Genomic DNA, 23,385 nt, shown 5'->3' with positions numbered 1-23,385 from the left:
ACTGAAGTGATGAATGGAAGCTGTGTGGGTAAAGGATCCCTCCCAGAACCTTGGGAACAGCAGCAGTGAACTGGGTCTTAAGGGATCAGCTATCCACCATCTTTATTTTACACAGTTTGCAGAGTGAGGCTTATATCCGGTAAGCGTGGCTGTCCTTTATGACCTCCGCCTCCTGCTCCCCAACTGCCAGCATCTCTTTGCCTGGAAAGCAGTCCTCTCCTCCCCTTTGTGCTCCATCTGGATCCCTGCAACTGCCCACTGCTGTCTCGTCTTCAGAATCCCACACCCTCACCTGAGCTGCCTCCTCCCACTGCTAGTGTTTTGAGCAATAAAGGGACTATTACTTCCAAACTGCCTTTGAGGCTGGGATAAAATGACAAGGTAAGAAGAAAGGGACACTTCTAGAAAAGCCAGACACAGCAAGGGCCCGTCATGCTCAAGGAGCTCAGATTTTAATAGAACTCTCCTGTGCTGCTGCCCTCTCCCACTCCACCACCCACCCTGCCCCAGGAGCATATTCTAGAGTCACTCTCAAGGAGAAATCCAACAGTGTGAGAAGCAGTCAAGCACGTGTACCTCCTGTAGTTCAGCTGAATAATTCAGGATTTGTTCTGCATGACGGTCATCAAAACCAAACCGGGATTTCAGATCAGCCTGGACCTTCTGTGGATCCCATACCAGCTTCCGCAGGGATAGGCTGTATCCTGGTTCTGCAAGATAACCAGTGATTCATATGGTCGGTTGTTTCAACAGTGTGACGTGTCTAAAGTAATTCAGAAAATGATGCCTTTTTCACTTCTAGAGGAAAAGCAAATGAAGATCAAATGCCATTTGGACAATCAAATAGGAGAAGCTAATAGTGGATGCCACAGAGAGTGTGGTCAGATGGCACCCCCTCCCCAGGAAAATGATTGCAAAGATTCTAGGGGTAATCCGACAACGCATTTCAAGAACTATGAAATTCAAGTCATTGAGCAATAAGTTCACTTCTAAAAATCTATCTCAAGAAATCTAATCAGATACATGAAGAAAAAGTAATCTACAGCAATGTTACTGCATTGATTTTATACTGATTAAATATTGAAAACTAGCTAAGCATCTAGCATGGGGGGAAGCATAAATTACAGTATATTCATGGCACAAAATACCAAGGAGTCTTTAAAACCATATTTCCAAAAGTTATTTCAAAACATAAACAAAAGATTCCCTAAAAGAATTAACCAAGGTATAAAGCTCATAAGCTACCCAAATAACCCAAGCATGCCACCCAAGTGGCACACCCAAAATACAACTCAGAGACTCTCCAACGTTTGACAAAATCTGTGGCAAGTGTGGCCTGGCAATGACAAACATGAAAGCATATAAATTCCAAGGTGAACCTTCATCTGAAAACCCAACAACTAGATCGTTTCAGAACATGATTCGACAACCATCTGCTAAGTGCCTACACCTGCTAAGCACCCCAAAACCATTTTCACATGCGTGATCTCATGGCACCTTAAGTTAACACTGTGGGTCAACAGAAAAGGCAAAATCCTGCCACTTAGAAAAAAGAGCCCGGTCAGGGAACTTCTGGAAGGTATTGAAGATGGGGGGGCCCCAGGAATCCAAGACTCCTCACTTCCAGTCTGGTTGTTTTTGCACGATATCAAGAGAAAAAGACTGGCTCTGAGATTTAAACGAGCATTTATTGTGTGTCGAAGAGGCACGAGGCCCTAGGCCAGGCATTTCCCACATCAGGTCTTGGTGAGATCTCCAAAAACCCCACAGGTAGGTGCAGCAATCATGCCCTTTTTGGGGAGAAGGAAGCAGACGTTGAGAGTCACTTAAGGTCACACTTATAGATTAAGTTGTGATTCAAACTCATAAACTCTGATTCCCAAGCCTGAGTTGTAATCACTAATCTCCACTGCTCTCAGAACATATTAGAATTATTCAGAGAATTCCAGAAAGGAGGGGGGGAAATATATGGTAACACCAGTCAATGAATGTGTATAAAACGATAAAATTATTCTAAAAAGGTAAAAGACATCTTGAGTTCTGAAGCTCATTGCTGAATGACAGAGTTCAGAAGACATGGATTAACAATCTCAGTCAGTAACATGACTGGTCCTTTAGCCCAAAGCCACTGACAGGGCCTGTCCCTGTCCTTTCACACACCGTGATCTGCCTATTGGGCCAAGAATTTTTCTTGGAGATAACAGAAATGAAGACAATTTTCAGTTGCCTCTAGAAGTATGTTTTGTAATAGTATTCCATAGCTCTGATTCACTGGAAAATTGATAGAAAATTGCTTACTTTAACTACCTTCCTAACTATAATTATATTTCCACCTGTAAGGTAAATTGATTGTTGTAATTTGGATGATACACAAAAACTTGAGCTTCCTAATGAGTTTGGTAAAATGAGGTCACTGGAAGATTTCAGTGAGGTATTTTATGTCTCCCACTCCACATCTGGGTTTTGTTCTGAGTATGAGGAATAGCAGTTCTCGCTGGAATTAACTTACAGGAGAAGCAGGTTGAATATTAATGACCTGGCTTCCGTCTGGCAGAGTGTGCAAAGAAACTCCTTTTGTCTATGGGGGTCCTTCCTACACTGAGTCACGAGAACCTGGGGGTGGGATCAGAGTTGATGTAGGATGTCATGTTAGGTGGCTCCAGGGAGCAGGAAAAATCCGGAAGGAATCAGAGAAATCTCTGTATGTAACCATCTCATTATATAGGCCAGGAGACTGAGATCTTCAGAGTAAATGGAAGATGGAGACCACGTAATCCTGGGGCGCCTGATCCCAGGCTTGCCTGCCTCCGATCCACCCCTGATACCTGCCCCAGGAGTACCTTTCTACAACGCAAAGCTAATTCTGCTCCAGCATCCTTCTGTGATCTGGCCTGAGCTCTCTGGATTACCTCCATTACCTGCCATCACCCACTGTACCCCTGACACACTGAATGTCAAACACATGGGCCCTCTCACGTCCCAGAACTTCACATACACTGTTCCTCTTCCTGGCAGTGCTCCCTGGTCTCTTTGATGAATTCCAACTCATCCTTCAAAACTTCTCCTTGAAGTTTTTCCTGGGAAAGATGCCAGATCCCTACACTGTGGCCTTTGATTTTTCTTTATTGATACATCTCTATCGTTTACTAAACATGACTTTCCTGAGAGCAAGAACCACGTCTTATTCAGCTTTTTATATCTACTGCATGGGACAGTGTGGCTCCTAGAAAGTGCTCAATAAGTGTTTACTGAATGAGAGAATGAGTAAATGAATGGATGGATGGGTGGATGGATTGATGATGGATGAATGGGTGGATGGTTGATGGATGGATGGATGGACAGATGGATGGGAGGTGGATGGATGGATGGATGAATAGGTGGATGGATGGATGAGTGGGTGGATGAGCGGTTGGGTGCACAGGTGGGTAGATGGATGGATGGATGGATGGATGAATTCTAACCCCACTGTTCTCTCTATATAGTTCTCTTACAGAAAGAGAGAGAGATAAAGAGAGAAGGAGAGAATTAAAATTACAATGTTCAGGTCTAGTTGACAGTGCATAAAATAATACCCTGAAACAAAGAGTATAATGGTGGTTGCCAGGGGCTGGGAGTAGGGAAAATGGAGAGATTTTGGTCAGAGTATAAACTTTCAGTTACAAGATGAATAAGTTCTAGAAATCTAATGTACAGCACGACAACTATAGTTAATAATACTGTATTGCATACTTGAAATTTACTAAGACATCTTATACATTATCACCCCAAAAACGTAACTATGTGAGGTGATAGATGTGTTAATTAACTTGATCATGGTAATCATTTCACAATGCATATGTACATCAAATCATCATGTTGTGTACTTTAAATATAACATAATTTTGTCAGTAAAGTAAAATAAAATGAATATTCAATGAAAAAAGAAAGAAAAAATACCTAGGGTCAAGAATAGAGCTAAATAACACCCCCTCCCCAACAGAAGGGCTGTCTATTCAGTTAGTAGGCTTTACAAATCTATATTAACCTGCTTCCTCTCACTGGCTTTACTGTTTTTCAAATATTTCTTCCCACTAGAAGCTCAGGAGAGAGGAAAGATTAAAATCACAGAACCCATGATAGGTCTATCCTTAGAAGACAGGTCAAAGAATTTTAAAATCAGTTCTTTTTTAATTAAAAGTGACATTTTTATTAGCAATGACAGCAGAATCTCAACAATATTAGAAAGTCAAATTCAGGTCTGAGTTCCAAATTTTCAGTCCACTTCTATCTTTTACTAACAGAAACAACTGATTCTTTTTTGCATTTGATATTTTAATTAAATCATTTCTTTGAACAGCATTTTAGCTCTATGGTGGCTGTCAAGAAATTTAACTAGTAAAACAATGGAAATATCACAACAGCTCTAAGGGACCCATACCAGTGGCTGCTGTTCCATGCTCCTGCAGAAATGTCAGCGTGGAAATGGTCACATTCAGGATGATTTTAGAAAATCTGGAAAAAGTGTTGTTGAGTGGCAGCCAATCTAAATCTTCCAGAGATGTTAAGGAACTAGAACCAAAACAAAACCAGAGCAACGTGAGTTAGCAAAACAAGCGGCATCGATTCCAGATCTACTTCCGTACTCCGACCGGGCCCCATTCCCGTGCAAGACATGGGTGGTCCATTTACATATCAGCATTCACCATGGCTTTCAATGTGACCCTAATTCCCTGGGCTAGGAACTAAACGTAAGAGGTTAAGTGCTTTCTTAAGTTCATTTGGGCAGCCAACGAGGCCAGCCCGGGTGCAAAGTGCTGTCACCCCAGAAGAGCAAAATAGCACTCAATCTGACTGCTTCAAGTTCAGATGCTCGGTGTAATATTCAGAGGGCAGCCTACTGGACTGTCACGTACCCCAATCCTCCACTCTGTCTTAACCCATGGATCTGAGTACATCAGGGTTTCAATCAGTGGTTTTGAACTGTTTCATAGAACAAGGGGCTTCAGGGAGTCCACGTGTATATAAAGTTAATTTTGTTTTTTTAAATATCAATATTTTATTTTATAAATAATCATAATTAAACCCATAAGTTGGAAAATCTATTCAACTGAAGTGAGAATATATCTAAATGCTAGCAACACACAACCAACAATACATAAGTCGTGCTTCAAACAGCTTATTTTCCCACAGCTTCTCGTTAAGGAAAGTCCCTCATGGCGCTCTTGTGTATCTTTGAGCATCGCAAGATTACGTGACAGATCCCCGAAAACTGGCTCCGCACGCAAATACTTATCTCTACGAATGCAAATTTTCTTGACATCACGTCACCCACGCAAAATATAGAAAGAAAATTAACGTGGAAGCTGATATGGTTAAACAACCGTTGTCAATATCTGCTAATTTCAAACTCTGTCTCTCCAAGGAGCCCTGGTGCTCCCACTGCCCACTGCTCCCACGCTCAGGGTTTAGGGCAGGGCCTCCAAGGGAAGCACCCCAACGTGTTCAAGTCAACCAAGACACTGTCAAAATACGTCCCATTCTCCTACACTGACAAATACGCCTGCATAACAGCCTGGAAAAGCAGGTTCAAATTTAGAATTTTCTGATTCTCAGAATTGTGCACCAGAATATAGGGGTTTGGGAGCACCTGCTCCCGTTCCCCCGCTCACCCCTCCTCCATTGGACACCCAGCTCCATCCGTACCTCAAGGGGCCTTGTGTGCACACATGTGGACACTCCATCCTGCCCATCCAAACACCATCCACACCCTCTGCACCACAATCCTGCCAACCCTGGGCCTTGGGGTGCACACTCCAGTGGTGGGAGCTGCCCTCACAGTGGGGTAGCAGGGAAGAGGCCCACACGGTTCTGGAAGTGGGCTCGGGCCACTGGGGCAGGGAGCATCAAGGTGAGGGGGCTCTGTGAGGACATCCTCTCAGCCCTCTGGGCTTCCTGAGCCATCAGCAGAGGCACAGGTTGCTCAAGGCCAGACAGGGGACCCTCTTTGGGGCAGGGACCCCTCTAGCTCTGGCCTAAGGCCAATGCTGATTGTTCTCACTGACGGCCGATAAAACAAGTAACAATTAAAAACCTTAAAAGAACATAGACTTTTACCAATAAAATACCATATTTATACAATAGGTTGACACAAAAGAATTCAATTCGGGTGGGGGAAATCCATGTTATTAAAACACGGGAAACCTGCCAAAGGAAGTAGTCCCTCTCAAAGGTAACCTCCAGGTAACATTATGGTCAGATCCATAATAGGAGAACAATGTTCAACTCAGTGAGTTACGCAGCAGAAAGAACTGAGCTTTTCAGTTCTGGAAGATATTTTGGGAAATTGTAGCATAATTTATTAATAAATTAGTTAAAATTATTATATTCATGTATCATCTCCAATAATGAAAAACTTAAACACACCGAAAGTCAATTATAAATGATCAAGAAAATTATGGTGTATGATAACTTATCAAAATGGAATATTATGCAGCCATTAGAAATGATCATTTGAAGACTATTGGAACATGTGAAATGTTGATGTAAAATAAATTGTTTAAATCAGGGAGAATATGCTCTGAAAAATGTGACTGCATTTATGTAAAATATTTATACAGGCAGACAAGGAATAAATGTGGAGATGCAAGAGTTCCAGCCATTTCAGGCTGACATCGTTCTGAATTTTTTTCCTGTATCAAACAATTACTCAGAGATACATATTTTCCCATTAAAAAGTAAGGAAGAACAAACAACACATTTATAAATACTTATATTTTTCTTTTTAACTCACTTCAGAACTGCCTGGAGAAGGTGTACTCCCCCACGTATGCCATCTGCAATGTGAACATTGTTTGCGTATAGTCTTGGCAGTAAAAGTAGAAAGTTCCAGATGTGGGGCTGCTGGTGAAGGCTTTCCAATTTTGATATCATCTCCTCAGTCTTATTGAGATCCACCTGATATAAAAAAATATCAAGAGTTTTCCTCTTTAGTTTTGTTAACCAATTAAATGATTGGCGGATAGGGGGAGGCACCAGAGCAAAGGGGTGAGAATGTGGAACCTCTGGTGGCAGAGACTTATGCCTGAGAAGTCACTATTTTGAATAAACAAGATTTAAAAATTATTCACCAACTGGAAGAAAATATTTGTAAATCATATATCAAACCAGGGGTTAATTTTCCAAAATATATGAAGAACTCATACAACTTAACAACAAAACATTGAACAACCTGATCAAAAAATGGGCAGAGGAGGGACCAGCCCAGTGGAATAGTGGTTGAGTTCATATGCTTCACTTCAGCAGCCCAGGGTTTATGGGTTTGGATCCTGAATGTGGACCTACACACTGCTCATCAAGCCATGCTGTGGCATACAAGAGAGAGGAACATAGCACAGATGTTAGCTCAGTGACAGTCTTCCTCAAGCAGAGAGGAAGATTGGTAACAGATGTTAGCTCAGGGCTAATCTTCTTCACCAAAAAAAAGGGGGGGGGGGTGCAGAGGATATGAACAGACATTTTTCCAAAGAAGATATACAGATAGCCAATACGCACATGAAAAGATGTTCAATATCACTAATTATTAGGGAAATGCAAATCATAACGACAATGAGATATCATCTCACACCCATAAATATATACACCCAATGGGATACTACTCAGCCATAAAAAACGACAAAATTGTGCCATTTGCAACTACATGGATGGACCTTGACGGTATTATGCTGAGCAAAATAAGTCAGACAGAGAAATAAAAATACCATAGATTTCACTCATATGTGAAGTAATAACACATAGATAAGGATAGTGGTTACCCGGGGGGAAGGGGATGAGGGAAGGACAAAAGGCGTAAAGGGGTACATGGTGTATGGTGATGGATAAAAACTGGACTGTTGGTCATGAACACGATGCAGTCTATACAGAAACTGAAATATAGTGATGCACACCTGAAATTTACACAATGTTGTAAGCCAACATGACCTTAGTAAAGTAAGTTTAAAAAATTATTCTGTTGGGTTTTTTTTTAATTTTGTAGAAATAATGGACAGAGAAAGGGAGATAGAAGTCTGTTTTTATAAGAAGTTGCACCAGTTTCTAAGATTTTGAGAAAGATCTTAGAAATGAATGATGAGTTGTTCAAATGTGAACAAAAATAAACTACCTATTGTTATTAGAGGCTTTCCTCTAATGGCAAGGGAACCCAATCATAACTGATATCACAGTACAAACAGTTGAATATTATAATTCCTCCACACAAAAATCCCTGACTCACTCTCTTCCACCACCCAAAGAGCTGTTTTGATGGCACAACCAATAGAACCCTAGACTGGAGGAAGGTAAATTAAAAATTATGGCTAAAAGAATATTTTGCCAGCACAGGCATGAAATAAGAAACTACAGACCAGATTTCTTTTTCCTGAGTAAAAAAATGGGACAAAAGGAAAGAAGTAAAGATGTTCGTTCTAATAGGCAGGAGAACTTTCTCCTCAGGCAAAGGTGTAGGGAAAGTGGTAACAAAATCCATCTCATTAAAGCCAAAAAGCAGTTGCTTTAAAAATAGCAAAGCAGGAAAGGTTTGAATACGAGGGCAGCACTAAAAGGAGTAGAGACAAGGACTGTGTGGGAAAAACAGAAAGAAAACCCAAATTTTAACTAAGCATTGATGGCTTGGTCAGAAGGCACGCTTTTGAGCCTGGTATGTGGTACAGAACCTTCAGATTATTCTAGACACCGGAGTTTTTTCACACCGCCTGCTAAGAATGGCAAAGTGAAAAACAGAATGACCGCGAGTCTCCAGTCTGTCCCTGAGCGCCCACGCTCCCTCTGGGTGACGGTACAGCCAGACTCTCAATGACATCCCAATGAGAACTAGCCTACATGTCTGTGTCTGAGCCCTTCAATCGCTGGCTCTCTTCTCTCAATCTAGTTCCCATTCCTTCGATAAAGCTAAGTTCAGCATTTTGCATCACTCGGAAAAGTTACACTATCTTTTCTTCCGATTAGGTACAGTGCTGTGGTTGTTTTAAATAAAAGCTCTTCAGATCTCCAGCTACTCCACATAGGACATGGCTCCCTCTGCCTCCACACCACCGTCAGCAGGAATGAAGAGGGGGTCCCAGAAGCCCCCAGGGCCACTTTCTGCCATTTCTTGAGGATTTTGGCTTCTGACCCTCTGCCATTCTATCCAACATAACTCCTTTGACGATTCTTAGAAACTTCAATATCCGCTATGTGATCGATCCTTCAAATCACCTGTGTTACTTGAGCCCCCTCATCCAACATTTTCTGCTACCTGCTTGAATCACCTATTCCCATGGTCAAAATTAACCAAAAATGTGTCCAGACTTTGTCAATTTTCCCATGGAGGGCAAAATGTCCCCCTGTTCATAACTAGTGCCTGACTGAAGGCTGTGTTCCTAGAGCAAGTCAAATTACGTGCCAAACACATGAATCTCAGACCTAATGAGATCAGATGGACTCCAAGCCCATCTTATAAAGCCACTCACGCTGCCATCACCCACCACCCTCAGGCCTCAACATCAACCTTCTGCTTCCCCTAGAGGGAGAGCCTTGCTCAAGAAAACTAAAACTCGTCTTTCAATCCATTCATAAGCCATTCTGGCTGTCTTAAATACATCTTCTACATAGTGTTATCAAAAATCAAATCATTAGAAAGAAGTGTTTGAACAAATTAAATTTAAAACCAGTGTTTTTTAATTAAATCATTAGTCTCTGAAGACTGAATTTCAAACTTTTGTTAATATACTTACCATTAAAAAACTGGAACCATAAGAAGAATCTACAATAAAGAAGATTTCAGAGATATTAGTTCAATAAAGAATCAGAAAGCATTTGCTGAGTGCCTATTTTAGTTCTAAAATCAAATGAACCATCACAGAATCCCAGCCCAAAAGATGATTACACCCAAACTGAAGACTAAATCTGAAGGAAACAGTCACTTTTGGTTGCCAAAATACATTCATAATAAATAAATTTCTGGAAAACGATTTAACAGGCAAATCAAATTCAATAATCTGCCAAAAAGTATTATTTTATCAATCTCTATTCTACAAGCATTGTGAGCATTCACGACAGGACAGAGAAAGTGAGGGGATAATAAAGAAAAGCAAGAAAAGTTGAGGGAAAGAAAAGTAAAATTACGATTTTTCACATTATATTCATTGTGACATAATCAGGAATATCTACGTGGCCCCTGTCCCTCGTTCCTGACACAGAGCCCTTAAAACCCTCATAATTTCCTGAGCGATGGGGGTGCTGGAATATCTCTCATTATAACATCTAGTCTTAGCCCCTGGTTCCTGACACAAGAGCTTCTAAGACTCTTTGAATCTCTGGAGTGAGAAAAATGTCTCTTTGTGTAGCAATGAGATGATAGGTGCTGAGGCCCCAAGATAGCTTCAGGATGGGGGCTGGCGGCCGAATGACCAAGGCAGGGTTAGAGGGTTGGAACTTTCAGCCCCATTGCCCAGCCCCTGGCCTCCATGGTGGGGAGAGAGGCTAGAGATTGAGTTAATCACCAACAGCCAGTGACTTAATCAATCATGCCTACCTAATAGAACCTCCAACAAAATGCTAAATGATGGGGTTCAGAGAGCTTCTAGTTTGTGAACACATCTACATGCCAGGAGGGTGGCGCACCCCGACTCCACAGGAACAGAAGTTCCCGTGCTTGGGGCCATTCCAAATCTCCTCCTATTACTTCTTCATTTGGCTGTTCATTACAATATAATGTATTCTTTATAATATCCTTTATAATAAACCTGCAAGTAAAGGGTTTCTCTGAGTTCTGTGAGCCATTCTAACAAATTACAGAATCTAAGGAAGGAGTTGTGAGAAACACCAATCATAGCCGAGTTGGACAGAAGTGTGGGTACCCTGGGGACCCACTATTTGCGATTGGTGTCTGAAGTGTGGACAGTCTCCTGGAACTGAGCCCTTAACCTGCAGGGTCTGCGCTCACTCTGGGAAACTAGTGTCAGAACTGAATTAAGTTGTAGGACACTCATCGGGTCGCCACAGAGAACCGGAAAATTGCTTGGTGTAGAAAAGCCGCACAGTTGCTGTCAGAAATGTTGTGAGTAGAGGAAAAGGTTTTCTTTTATACACCTACTGTGGGAAATGGCTCAAATAGTAGCAAATTGAAAATCAAGTGGAGACTCATCTCACAAAAAAAATTAGTTCTCCTTTTAATAGAATGTTGAGAACCACATTTGAAAAACAAATTTTATGAAAGTAGAATGATGCCATAATAGTGCCTAATATAAGAACTCCACCACCTGGTGTTTGAAGCTATTCTGGTCTTTTGTTGGTGCATTTGGGTCCATTGTGAAACCTGCCTGCCTTGCCCCACCCGGTACAAAGGTGCCGTTTTCTTTCAGAAATAACACATCACGTCACCTCCTCTGAGTAGCCTGTAGGAGAGCAGAATGTGTCACCCCAAAAATGTGTCACTTTAGCTTGATTATTTTTAAGAATAAAAGATGCAGGAAGAAACTTTGAACTTCCTCCCAAATACCTAAAAGAATTTAAGATAGAAGGCCCATTGCAGGAAGGAGCTATCACCACAGATGACTATAGTGTAACATGAACCAGGTGTGGCAGACAGGGAGGAATCTAGCTAGGCCCATTTGATCAAAATCCTCTCCATGTCCCATTGTCTCCGTAAGGCATGGCGAACATGTTTGCTAAATATTTGCTTTCCCATCTCCATGTGAATTGCCTCCCTCCCCTTTGAAGTCCCAAACCACTAATCCCAACATGCTCCTTTGTCCTTAGCTGAAGATGGTATTTAAGGGGGAGGCTTCACTCATCTTGGTGAGTTGTTCAGTTTTCCTAGGTTTTCTCCCATGTATACGTGTTATTAAACTTTGTTTGACTTTCTCCTGTCATTCTGTCTCATGTCAATATGATTCTTAGACCAGCCAGAAAAACCTAGAAGGCAGAGGAAAATTTCTTCCTCCCCTACAAGCTTATTCTTCATTTTTCTGCCAAACTTTTCATTCCACTTTCTTGTATACACTCCATGAAGAGAAAAACATGTACATAAAAAGAAAAATTTGAGATGGATACTTAGGGTCCCTAGATTTAGCAAATAAAAACACAAAATGTCCAGTTCAATTTGAACTTCAGCTAAACAATGAATAATTTTTTACCTATAAGTATGTAATATTTGGGACATACTTATAGTAAAAAGTTATTTGTTGTTTACCTGAAATTCAAATTGAACTGAATGCCCCATATTTTGTCTGGCAGCAGTGGATGCAATAGTGCTAAAAATAAAAAAACAGGTGGATCACTGTAGCCCCAATTTATTGATGAAGTTTGGGCGATGACCTGACCGTGTGAAGACAGGCAAGTAGCAGCGCCCCAGCAAGGTTCAAGCTTCTCCATTTGTAAACCGAACTCTCTAAGATCTACATCCATTCTAACTTTCTTTATCAGAGATATATAAACAAGAGTTGAAGCCTCTTAGAAGGTGAACATGCTTCATAAGGAACAGAAATAATCAGCCCCGACAATCCAAATGTTTGTCATCAAAGCGAACTAATCATCAAAACCGAATTAAAGTGTTACTAACGTAGAAAGACCAACCCACGTCCACCAGAAGGAGGAAAGGAATCAGGAGTGTGTGTGCATGTGCGCGTGAGTGCGTGTGGGTGCATGTGCATGTGGAAGGTGGGGACAGACTTTAAAAACAGAGGAAGAAGGAGTGACAAAGGAAGCTAGCAACAGAAGAAAGAGAAGGAGACGGGAGAGTGGACCCTGGGAGACAAATCAAGGATGGGCTTCAGCCCCTCTGAAGACTGTGCCCAAGGTACCCTCCAGGGGAGGCGGTGGGCAACCAGCCCCACCCTTCACAACCCAGCCCAGGGGCTCGGCCTCCCCATGGAGGGTGCCCCTTTTGCTAAGGTCCACAATGACAGCCTAGTGCAATAAGGAGGCTAAAACGTGAATAGGCATTTAGAGACGTTCCGGGTCCTTACAGCCAGCCCCGGGGGCCCTGCCTGGCCTGGGTCCTGGCAGGCGATTTTCAGTGAGGAGAGGGTTACTTGCCTGGAGTCTTGGATCTTTCTATCCAAAGTTTTTGCAAGTTTTTTGCCTTGTCCATCATTTCATTAATTTCCTCAGCAAGGTCCTGTGTCTCTTTTAAGAAGGCCAGGTCATTGAACTTCTTGTGATGACCAGCTGTGGTTTGGAACCTAGACGAACTTTAAATAAATGGAATAAATACCACAAGTAGAACTCTTTTCCAAGAACAGATTTCCTTAGGGTTTTTAAGGTTCTTGATACCCAATGCCAGAGTGTTTCCGACTAAACTTGTACCAATTTACCTTTCCACCAACCGCCCTTATGAGTCCATTTTACTCAACCCTCTATCAGAATGGAAACTATCACTGAAAAAAACCTTTGCTGATTTAAAATTAGAAAATTGTTCTCAATCTGTATTATCTGTGAAGCTCAACTATTTTATGCTTATTAGACATTTCATTTTTTGTCATTGATTCAACACATGTTGTACAGCTTGCCTTGTGTGAAAGTGCTGGGAATAAACATACCAGGAACAGAACAGACCCCATCCCTGCAAATGGAGGAGATAGGACATAAATGAACAGATATGCTCATAATTACGGGGTGAGGTAAAGGGTACCAGGAAAACCAACCCAGTGATGAGATAGGAGTGAGTGGAAAAGTCTGTTGTAGAGAGGGTGCTCATGGCAGGCCTGAGAGGTGGCCATCCTGGGCCAAAACCTGAAAAACAAAATGGTGGGGCAATAGGAAGAAGTGTGGGGTGCGGGCTGGTTAGAGGAAGCACGTGCAAAGGCCCAGAGGTGAGGGTGGCTGAGGTGCGAGAGAAACACACAGAGAGGGACAGAAAGAGAGGGAAAGAGAAGAAAGGGAGAGAGCCAGAGGGAAGGAGAGGGAAAGAGAAAGAGTGAGAGAGAGAGAGAGGGAAGGAGAGAAAGGATAGAAGAGAGAGATTCTTGTGGTGTGGGGAGTGGCCACAGGACATGGAGCCCAGTCAGGGAAGCAACAGTGGGGAGCTGGGACAGGTTTCACCAGGGACCACTTAGTCTGATCTCAATTCTAAAAGAGCCCTCTGGTTCCAGGGCAGAGGCAGATTCAGAAGGACAGGGTAGAAACGAGCAAACAGTGAAAAGGCTTTGGAGAAAGGAGGTGGACGGTCTCAAGTCCATTCTGGAAGCAGTCTGAGAGGACCTTTAATGAACTGGATGTGGAGTGTGTTAACCATGTCTTTTATTTTCTGTATTCTGAGGCTTTTGAAATGGCACATAAGACACTGACCAGCTTAAAATAGTTGAGCTTCCTTAAAATAGATTGTTGGCTAATCAAATCTTGCTCAATAACAGAGACGGCCCTGTGCACCTGCTAGGCGGGAACCCACAGCCCCAGGATGACCCCGGCCTTCAATAAGGAAAATCAGGCTTCCAGCAGCCCGAGAAGCTTAATTACTGATTTGAGACCAGCCAATCAGCTTACATGGGCCCAGCTGCAGCTTAGTAGCTCCTAACTCCTTAAATTTTGCTCCAAACCTTGATTCACGGAGACAGATTTAAGAGCCTTGCCTCCTATCTCTTTGCTGGTCAACCTCGCAATAAAGCCTTTTCTTTTCTCAAAAGCCAGTGCCATGGTATTGGCTTCTGTGCACATCAGGCAGCAGATCTTTACCAGGCAACACTGAAATCTGGGCCTTAATGACCACTGACCCTGGAGGGACAGCCCATCCTAGGGCAACTCAATTGCTAGAGACAGCAAGGGACTCTCCAGATGGTCACTTCCATGTCTGCGTGTCTTACACAATTCATTAGAACAAATCATGGGCACCATGAGGATGGGGAGCTTTTGGGACAGGGCATCTTGGAGGACTGCCCGGTAGCGGTGGAAGGTGGCACCTCCTCCTCATGAGAGAAGGACTGCTGTGTGGAGTGGGAATGGAGGCGTCAGTGACATCCAAGTTTGGGATGCCCACTGGACACCAAGGAGAGAAGTCAGAGCCCTTGACACAGGGTCTGGATGAAGGAGGGAGGTCCGCGGCAGATGGATGCTCAGGGCCTTTGTCTGGTTTTCTACTGGCCTGTTCACTGTCTTCTTTATGCTTTAAACATAGTATCCTTTTGTCACATTTGTAAGCAATATCTTCTCCAGTTTTTTTCACTTACTTTTAATTCTATTTTAGCTTTGAGTAATTTTACTCCCAGAAGATAATAACAAACATAAAATGTATAAACAGTAATGTTTATCAGAGCAACAATCCAAAAGAGAAAAATACAGGAACGATGTAAATGTCCAATTACAGAAGAATAGTTAAACGCATGACAGCCTATGTTGTGGAAAGGATTTCCTTTGTCTTTAAAAATGAGGCTCCTAGAAATCAACTCCTGCAGACGTGGTCAGACTCCAGTATGCTGATGGACCACCAAGGGGAGCTCGTTAAGGTACAGACTCTGGGTCACCACCCACCCATTGTCTAGAGGCTGCCCAGGAATCTGCGTTTCAACCCACACCTCGTAGTGGTTCTGATACAGAGGATCCACGGACTAACCTCCTGGTCTGGGAAAATGCGCATTACGTAATTCTAATTGGAAAATGATGATAAAATTGCTATATTTTCCTTAACTTTATCATGTATAGGAGAAAAAAATATTGTTACTAGTAAACAAGAGAAAACATTCTCATGACCTTTGAAATCAGCACAGCCTACATCTAATCTCAAATTCAGTGAGAATTTATTTTTAATCAGTAAGAAACTACTGATTTAAAATAAAATAGGAAATCATTTCACAAGTTGCTGGAAGCTTGTTGAAGTAACTAGGTTCCAATTGCATTCAGCACATCCAAGAGGAAAAAAACTAAAATGGAGGGCAATTTTTCCTGATTGGAAAGTTACAGAAGCTATTAGGTTTCTTAAAATCCCAATTCCTTTATTTTACAAATTATAGAACATTGTGAACACAAAGTAACAACTGTGAACAGGTAAATCTTCCCTGAAATAATCACAGAGCTTGCCTGATTCCTCCCACAAACGTCAGTGTTTAATCTCCACATCCTATAATGAAGTCAGACTGGGTTCCACAAACACTGAGTGATGAATAAAATAAATCCAGTGCCTTTCAGGTCACAGTCCACTAGAGATGAAAAAATGAGGCCCCAAGAATCAAAGTGAATTTGCTAAAAGCAGAGGCACTGAAGGGGCAGAGGCAGGTCCAGCCCAGGTAGCCGAGCGCTGGCTCCATCACCTTCTGTTACGCTCTACGGATATCTCACCTTTTAAACTGTGGCCTTAGCCTTGAGTGGGTGAGAACTCCAACAGCACAATGAGAAATCAGTGATTGCTTCTGCTGTGGCCTCAAATTAAAGGATAGAAGTGACTCCTGGAAGCTGTGGACCGTGATGCAAACTCTCCAGCCTCACCCACACGTGGGGCTCTCCCGGGAACCCACAGAATTATCAGATTATAGAGACTGATGTAATCCAAGGTGACTTTCCCTGTAACAATGCACTGGTTTTATGTTCTTTTTCTAATTAGTATTTCAAAAGTACCTCAATTTGTCCTTAAGACCAGATTAAGAACTATTACCAACATGAGACATATTTATAGCAGGAAAAATATATAGAAAATCCTGGATTAAATGTTCATTTGTGTGTGTGAGAGAGAGAGAAAAAATTCCAGAGTCCAGGGAAATCCCAGTACTGTAAGACGATTTGGGTGGAGAGCAATTTCCTCCTTCCTGTGTCCAATTCTTTCTTTGATCTTTTATTGTGTAACATTTGGCCTTGCCAGGAATGAAAGGAGTTGCGAAAGGAAGGGGGGAAAAAAGAAGATTTGGGGGGTGGGGGAGGCTGGTCACAAGAAAAGGCTACTTAGCAGGTGACTGAACTTCTTTCTCAGCCCTCAGACTAGTAATGAAACCACCATCTCAAAGGGCCGGGAACCAAGTGTTGCATCTAGCAGCAACGCTCGTGCGATTCCGGTGAAGCACGTGAGAACATCAGAAGTGGGAGGAATTGCCGAGGCCCAGCCTTCAGTCTGCTGACAAGGGAACTAAGAGCAGGTGAGGGTTCCCTTGAATTCAAAATGTTTTCCAAGCAGCGTCTCCCTTGGAAAATCATCTTTAAAATAAGATCAGAATATAATCCACCTAATAGAGTTGGTGGAGGGTCAGCAGAGGGAATCTAGGCAAAATCTTAGCACAGAGTCCAGCGCTCAGCTCTCTGGAGATCGGAATAAAGGTTAGTAATAATACAGCTAATGCTGGGAGAGACCCATTTTCAGCATAAGAGCTGCAGGAATAAGCAAGCAATAGGATTATTGTTTCCGCCACAATTTGTGTTAATTTTTCTAATTAGTTTACAAATAAGACAACTTTTACAGAATTCGAATTATTTTAAGACAACCAGATGTAAAGGCAAAAATAATTCTCCTAGGAACACTGTTTTGCGTGATTCACATACTGCTCCCCTTCCTCGGGGCCAGGGAGGAAATATCTGGAGATCAGCTGCCTTGCCGTGAGGAAGGCTTGCCAGGCGCTGACCCTGCCCTCGCTGTCCACCTCTGATTCAGGGCAGGTGCTTGAAAGATCCTTCAAGGATGAAGTGGTTTTTGAAACTGGTAATAGGTCTGGGGTCTAAAGGAGAGACAACGTCTGAGAAAGCCCCAGGTGAGGAAAGAAGGAGAGCAAGAAATCTCTGAGACTCTCTTTAGGTCTATTGAAAAATAATCCAAACTCCAGGCTAGATACATTGGCTGGGAGTATTTAATGGGACTTCAGAATCTCCGCCTCCAACACACTCTTGGTTCCCTCTGCTTCCTTCTCACCAGGCATTTCCAGCCCAGCCCTCAAAATGAAGAGCTCTGTGGCTAATTTCAGGGCTAGCTGGGAAAGAGGAGCTAGAGGGAGCAGGTCTCACTCCATAGTCTGTCTTGCCATGAAGGAAAGAGCCCCCAAGTGATAGGAGAGCGCCTCTAAGAAACACAGTTAATTCAAATTCTAACCATTTCATAAATCTCTTGTAAAATATCAATGGAAAGAGATTGCGCCACCAGTATTGGACAGTTTTTTCTCTGGGTATAAGAGATTTCTATTTATTGGCCTTTGTTTTTCACTGACACAGAAAAATTTTCAGCTACTGAAAAACTGCCAATAAAATAATTTTTAAAAAGAATTTCTATTAAAACATAAATTGGGGGCCAACCCCAGTGGCCTGTGGTTAAGTTTGGCACACTCTGCTCTAGGGGCCCGGGTTCCATTCCCAGGCGTGGACCTACACCACTCATCAGTGGCCATGCTGTGGTGACAACCCATATACAAAACAGAGGAAGATTGGCAACAGATGTTAGCTCAGGATGAAACTTCCTTGGCAAAAAATACAAAACCCTTAAATTGGAATACTATTCAGCAATAAGAAGAATGAACAGGTGGCACATGCAACAAGCATCATTATTAGTGGAAAAAAGCCAATTTCATAAGACTACCTTCTGTATAATTCAATTTATATAATAATATACAGTATAATTTATATATAGTTATATTTCAAAATGACAAAACCATAAAGGCATAGAACAGATTAGTGGTTGCTGGGGACAAGAGACAGGGGTGAGTGTGACAATCAGGAATAGCATGAAGGAGTTTCTTTGTGTTGATCAAATGGATTCAAGATATTGATAATGATTGTGTAATCAAGATAAATACTGATTGTGGTAGTGGTTACATGAACCTATACAAAAGATCAAATTGCATAGCAATACACACACACACACACATGAGTGCATGTAAAAGCTGATAAAAACAGAATAAGACCTACAGTCTACTTAACAGTATTGTGGCAATCAATTTCCTGATTTTGGTACTGTAATACAGTTATATAAGATGTCACTATTTGAGGAAGCTGGACTCAATGTACTATTTTGCAACTTCCTTTTTTTTTGTTAAATTAGGTTTTTGGGTTTTTTTTGTTTTTTGAGGAAGATTAGCCCTGGGCTAACATCTACTGCCAATCATCCTCTTTTTGCTGAGGAAGATTGGCCCTGCGGTAACATCCGTGCCCATCTTCCTCTACTTTTTATGTGGGATGCCTGCACAGGATGACTTGACAAGCGGTGCATAGGAACACATCCAGGATCTGAAGTGGCAAACCCCAGCCTGCCAAAGCAGAATGGGCGAACTTAACTGCTGCATCAGTGGGCCAGCCCAAAGGTTGGGTTTTTCCCCTTAACTATTTTTTGTCGTTGTTAAGAAAGGTTGGCCCTGAGCTAATATCTGTTGCCAATCTTCCTCTTTTTTTTCTCCCCAAAGCCTCCCCAGTACATAGTTGTATATCCTAGTTGTAGATTCTTCTAGTTCTTCTATGCGGGACGATGCCTCTGCATGGCTTGATGAGAGGTGCTAGGCCCACACTCAGGATCCGAATCAGGGAACCATGGACCGCCAAAGTGGAGCACACGAACTTAACCACTTGACCATGGGGCCGGCCCCTTGCAACTTCCTTTGAGTCTACAATTATTTCCAAATGAAAATTTAAAAATAAGCAAAGTCAAAAAATAAATGAAAAACTTGGGAAAGAATATTTACAACTCATATTACAGACAAAGTGTTTAACTCCTTAATATGTAAAAAGCCTCTAGAAATCAGGAAGAAAAATAATCAACCAAGAGAAAAATGGACAAAAGACATGAATAAATATTTCATATATAATAAGTATAATTTGTATATTATATAGACATAATATAAGTATAATAAATAAGTTTAAATTGTACATAGAGATATAAAAGTAGGTTCAACAGCCCCCTTAATAAGAAAATGCAATTAAAACTACTCTGAGATCCATTTCTCATCGAGAAATTGGCAGAAATCTAAAGGTTCAACAAGACACTCTATTGGCCTCACTGAGGAAAGAGATATCCTCATATTTTAGAAGCTAGAATGTAGAAAATTACAATCCCATAAAGGAGCATTTGGAAAAGACCATCAAAATCAAAAATGTATTTGGCTCTTGACTTACAATTCTGCTTCTAGGAATCACTCCTACAGATATATGTACACTATTAACCATTAGAAAAATACAACAAAAAGGTATAGTTAATAAGTCAATCATAAAGAAAAATGAAATAATAAGAAATATTCAATTTATATAAACAAAAGCAATAAAAAGAAAAATAGAAGTAAAGAAGAGACGGCAGAAGTTGAAAACAAGTGGCAATACATAAATCCAATATAGTAGATATAAATGGTCTATACATTAAAAGGCAAAGATTGTTAGACCGGATGATAAAGCAAGAACCAACTACATGCTATGTAAATTTTAAATATAAAGGCACAGAGAACCAAAAAGTAAAAAGATGGAAAAAGATACATCATGAAACACTAATCAAAAGACAGCTATAGTGTCTATATAAGTATCAAACAAAATAGGCTTCAAAACATGGACTAGAACCAGGGATAAAGAGATTGTATATCATTATATATTAAATATTGTGTATTATAATGTAATGTGTTATATAATGTATATAATATTATAATATATGATTATAAAATTATATTATAATGTAATTATATATTATGTATCACATATTACATGATATATTGCATATATAGTATAATGTATGATATCATATGCATAACATATATATAATTTCATATCATGATAAATGAATCAATGAAGAAGATTTAACAATCCTAATGCGTATGCACTTATACCAGAGGTTCAAAGTAAATGAAGCAAAAACAATAGAACTGAAAAGAAAAACAGAAAAATCCACAATTACCATTGGAGATTTAACTTCCTTTCTTGATTATTTATAGAACAAGGAGACAGAAAATCAGTAAAGATATTGAAAACTCAAGCAACACTCCACCCAACCCCAGCAGAAGGCAGTCTCTTCAAGTACACATTAAATAGTCATCAAAGGAGACCACGTGCTAGGGCCACAAAACAACTCCCAGCGAATTTAAAAAGACTTCAATCACATAGAGTTCTCCGATCACAGTGGAATCAAGTATAAATTAGTAATAAAAAGATTTCAAGGAAAGCTTCAAATACTTAAAAATTAAACATCTAACCTACAAATAACTCTGAGTCAAAGAAGAAACCACAGTGGAAATCAGTTAATATTTTGAACTTAATGCAAAGGACAATACAGCATATCAAAATTTGTGAGATGCAAGAAAGCAGTGCTGAGAAAGAATTATGAGGCTTTTAATCTTTATACTAGAAAAAGTCTAAAATCAATGATCTACGGTTGAACATAAAGAAGTAAGTAAAGAAAAAACACATTAAACTCTAAATAAAAGAAATAAAAAGCATCCAGGTAAGAAAAGATGAAGTAAAACTGTATTTCCAGATGACATGATTATGTACATAAAAAATCCTAAATGATATATTAAAAAGCCACTAGAGGGGCCGGCCCAGTGGCGCAGCAGTTAAATGTGCACTTTCCGCTTTGGCGGCCTGGGGTTCGCTGGTTTGGGTCCCAGGTACGGACATGGCACTGATTGGCACAACATGCTGTAATAGGCATCCCACATATAAAGTGGAGGAAGATAAGCACGGATGTTAGCTCAGGGCCAGTCTTCCTCAGCAAAAGGAGGAGGATTGGCAGTAGTTAGCTCAGGGCTAATCTTCCTCAAAAAACAAGAAAAATCCACTAGAACTGATATTTACAATTTAAAAACAATACCAAAAAACATGAACTACTTAGGAATACATTTAACAAAATGTGTATAAAACTAAAAACTACAAAAATACTCCTGAGAGAAATTCAAAAAGCTTAGATAAGCAGAGAGAGATATCATGCTCAAGGATTAGAAGACTCATCTTAAGATATCAATTCTCTCCCAACTAATCTATAGATTAAAAGTAATTCCCTGGGACAACTGGACATCCATATGCCAAAGAATGAAGTTGGACCCCTTCCTCACACCATACACAAAACTCAACTCAAAATGGATCATAGACCAAAATATAGGAGCTAAAACTCTTAGAGAAAACATGGAAGTAAATCTTCATGATGATGAGTTACACAAAGCTTTTTAGATATGACACCAAAAGCACAAACAACAAAAGAAAAAATAGATAAGTGGGACTTCATCAAAATAAAAACTTTGTGTTTCAAAGGATACAATTAAGAGAGTGGAAAGACAACCAACAAAATGGGGGAAAAAATATGTGCATATCATCTATCTGAGAAGGGACTTGTATCCAGAATATATAAAGGACTCTTTAAACTCACTAATAAAACGACAGATAACCCAACTGAAAACGGGCAAAGTATTTGAACAGACATTTCTCCAGAGAAGATATACAAATTGTCAATAAGCACATGAAAAGATTGTCAACATCATTAACCATCAGGAAAAAGTAAATCAAAACCATAATGAGATACCACTTCATACCCACCTGGATGGCTATAATCTAAAAGACAGAAATATAAGTACTGGTGAAAATGTGGAGAAATTGAACCCTCATACACTGCTGGTGGGAGGGTAAAAGGTGGAGTCACTTTGGAAAATAGTCTGATGGTTCCTTAAAATATTAAGCATCCAATTATCAAATGACTTATCATATACTCAAGAAAAATGAAACACAAGTCCATACAAAAAATTGTATATGCATATTCAAAATCAACTTACTGATTCAAAAGAATGAAGTACTGACACATGCTAAAACATGAATGAACCTTCAAGACATTATGCAAAGTGAAAGATGACAGTTACAAAAAAACTCACAAGTTGTATAATTTAATTTCTACAAAATGTCCAGAACAGTCAAATCTATAGAGACAGAAAGTAGATTAGTGAATGCCAAGGATAGAAATGGGGAGATCAGGAAAAAATTGGGAGTGGATGTTAATGGATATATAAATTATACTGTATATAATTATATAAATTTATATAAATTGAATCATACAGAATGTAGCCTTATGAGATTGGCTTGTTTTCTTTCTGGGTGATGACAATTTTCTAAAATTAATTGTGGTGATGGTTGCACAACTCTGTGAACTAAAACTATTGAATTGTATACTTTAAATGGGTCAATTTTATGGTATGTGTATTAAATCCCTGTAAGCCTGCTTTTAAAAAATGTATTCCCAATCAAACTCCTAGCAGGATTTTTTGTAGAAATATACAAGCTAATTTCAAATTTGTATGGAAATCCAAAAGGCCTAAAAGGGCTAAAATAATTTTGGAAAAAAGAACAAAATTGAAGGACTTATAATGCCTGATGTCAAGTCTTTCTCTAAGGCTATAGTTTTTGAGAATATTGGCCTAAGGCTAGTCAAAAAGATCAGTGAAATAGGAGAGTCCAAAAACAGACCTATCTATTATTATCAGATCAACAGGTTTTCAATAAAGATGCCAATTCAGTTTAATG

The 23,385-nt window shown here is 40.4% G+C and overlaps 1 protein-coding gene across 1 annotated transcript in view; it reads right to left on the bottom strand.

The window, feature by feature from the left end:
- ABCA13 (ATP binding cassette subfamily A member 13) overlaps positions 1–23,385 on the bottom strand; it is a 408,916-nt gene that overhangs the window by 356,959 nt on the left and 28,572 nt on the right. Inside the window, exons 4-8 of the mRNA XM_001496546.5 lie at positions 13,051–13,205; positions 9,747–9,775; positions 6,770–6,933; positions 4,418–4,548; positions 577–710 (exon numbers count right to left, since the gene is read on the bottom strand). Of these exons, the coding sequence (XP_001496596.3) occupies positions 577–710; positions 4,418–4,548; positions 6,770–6,933; positions 9,747–9,775; positions 13,051–13,205 (613 nt within the window). The remainder of the gene's footprint in view (positions 1–576; positions 711–4,417; positions 4,549–6,769; positions 6,934–9,746; positions 9,776–13,050; positions 13,206–23,385) is intronic.

This window comes from Equus caballus, chromosome 4, assembly GCF_041296265.1.
Source record: "Equus caballus isolate H_3958 breed thoroughbred chromosome 4, TB-T2T, whole genome shotgun sequence".
Classification (NCBI taxonomy): Eukaryota; Metazoa; Chordata; class Mammalia; order Perissodactyla; family Equidae; genus Equus; species Equus caballus.
Note: the sequence above shows the minus strand (reverse complement) of the source record. Positions and strands in the feature narration are given on the sequence as shown.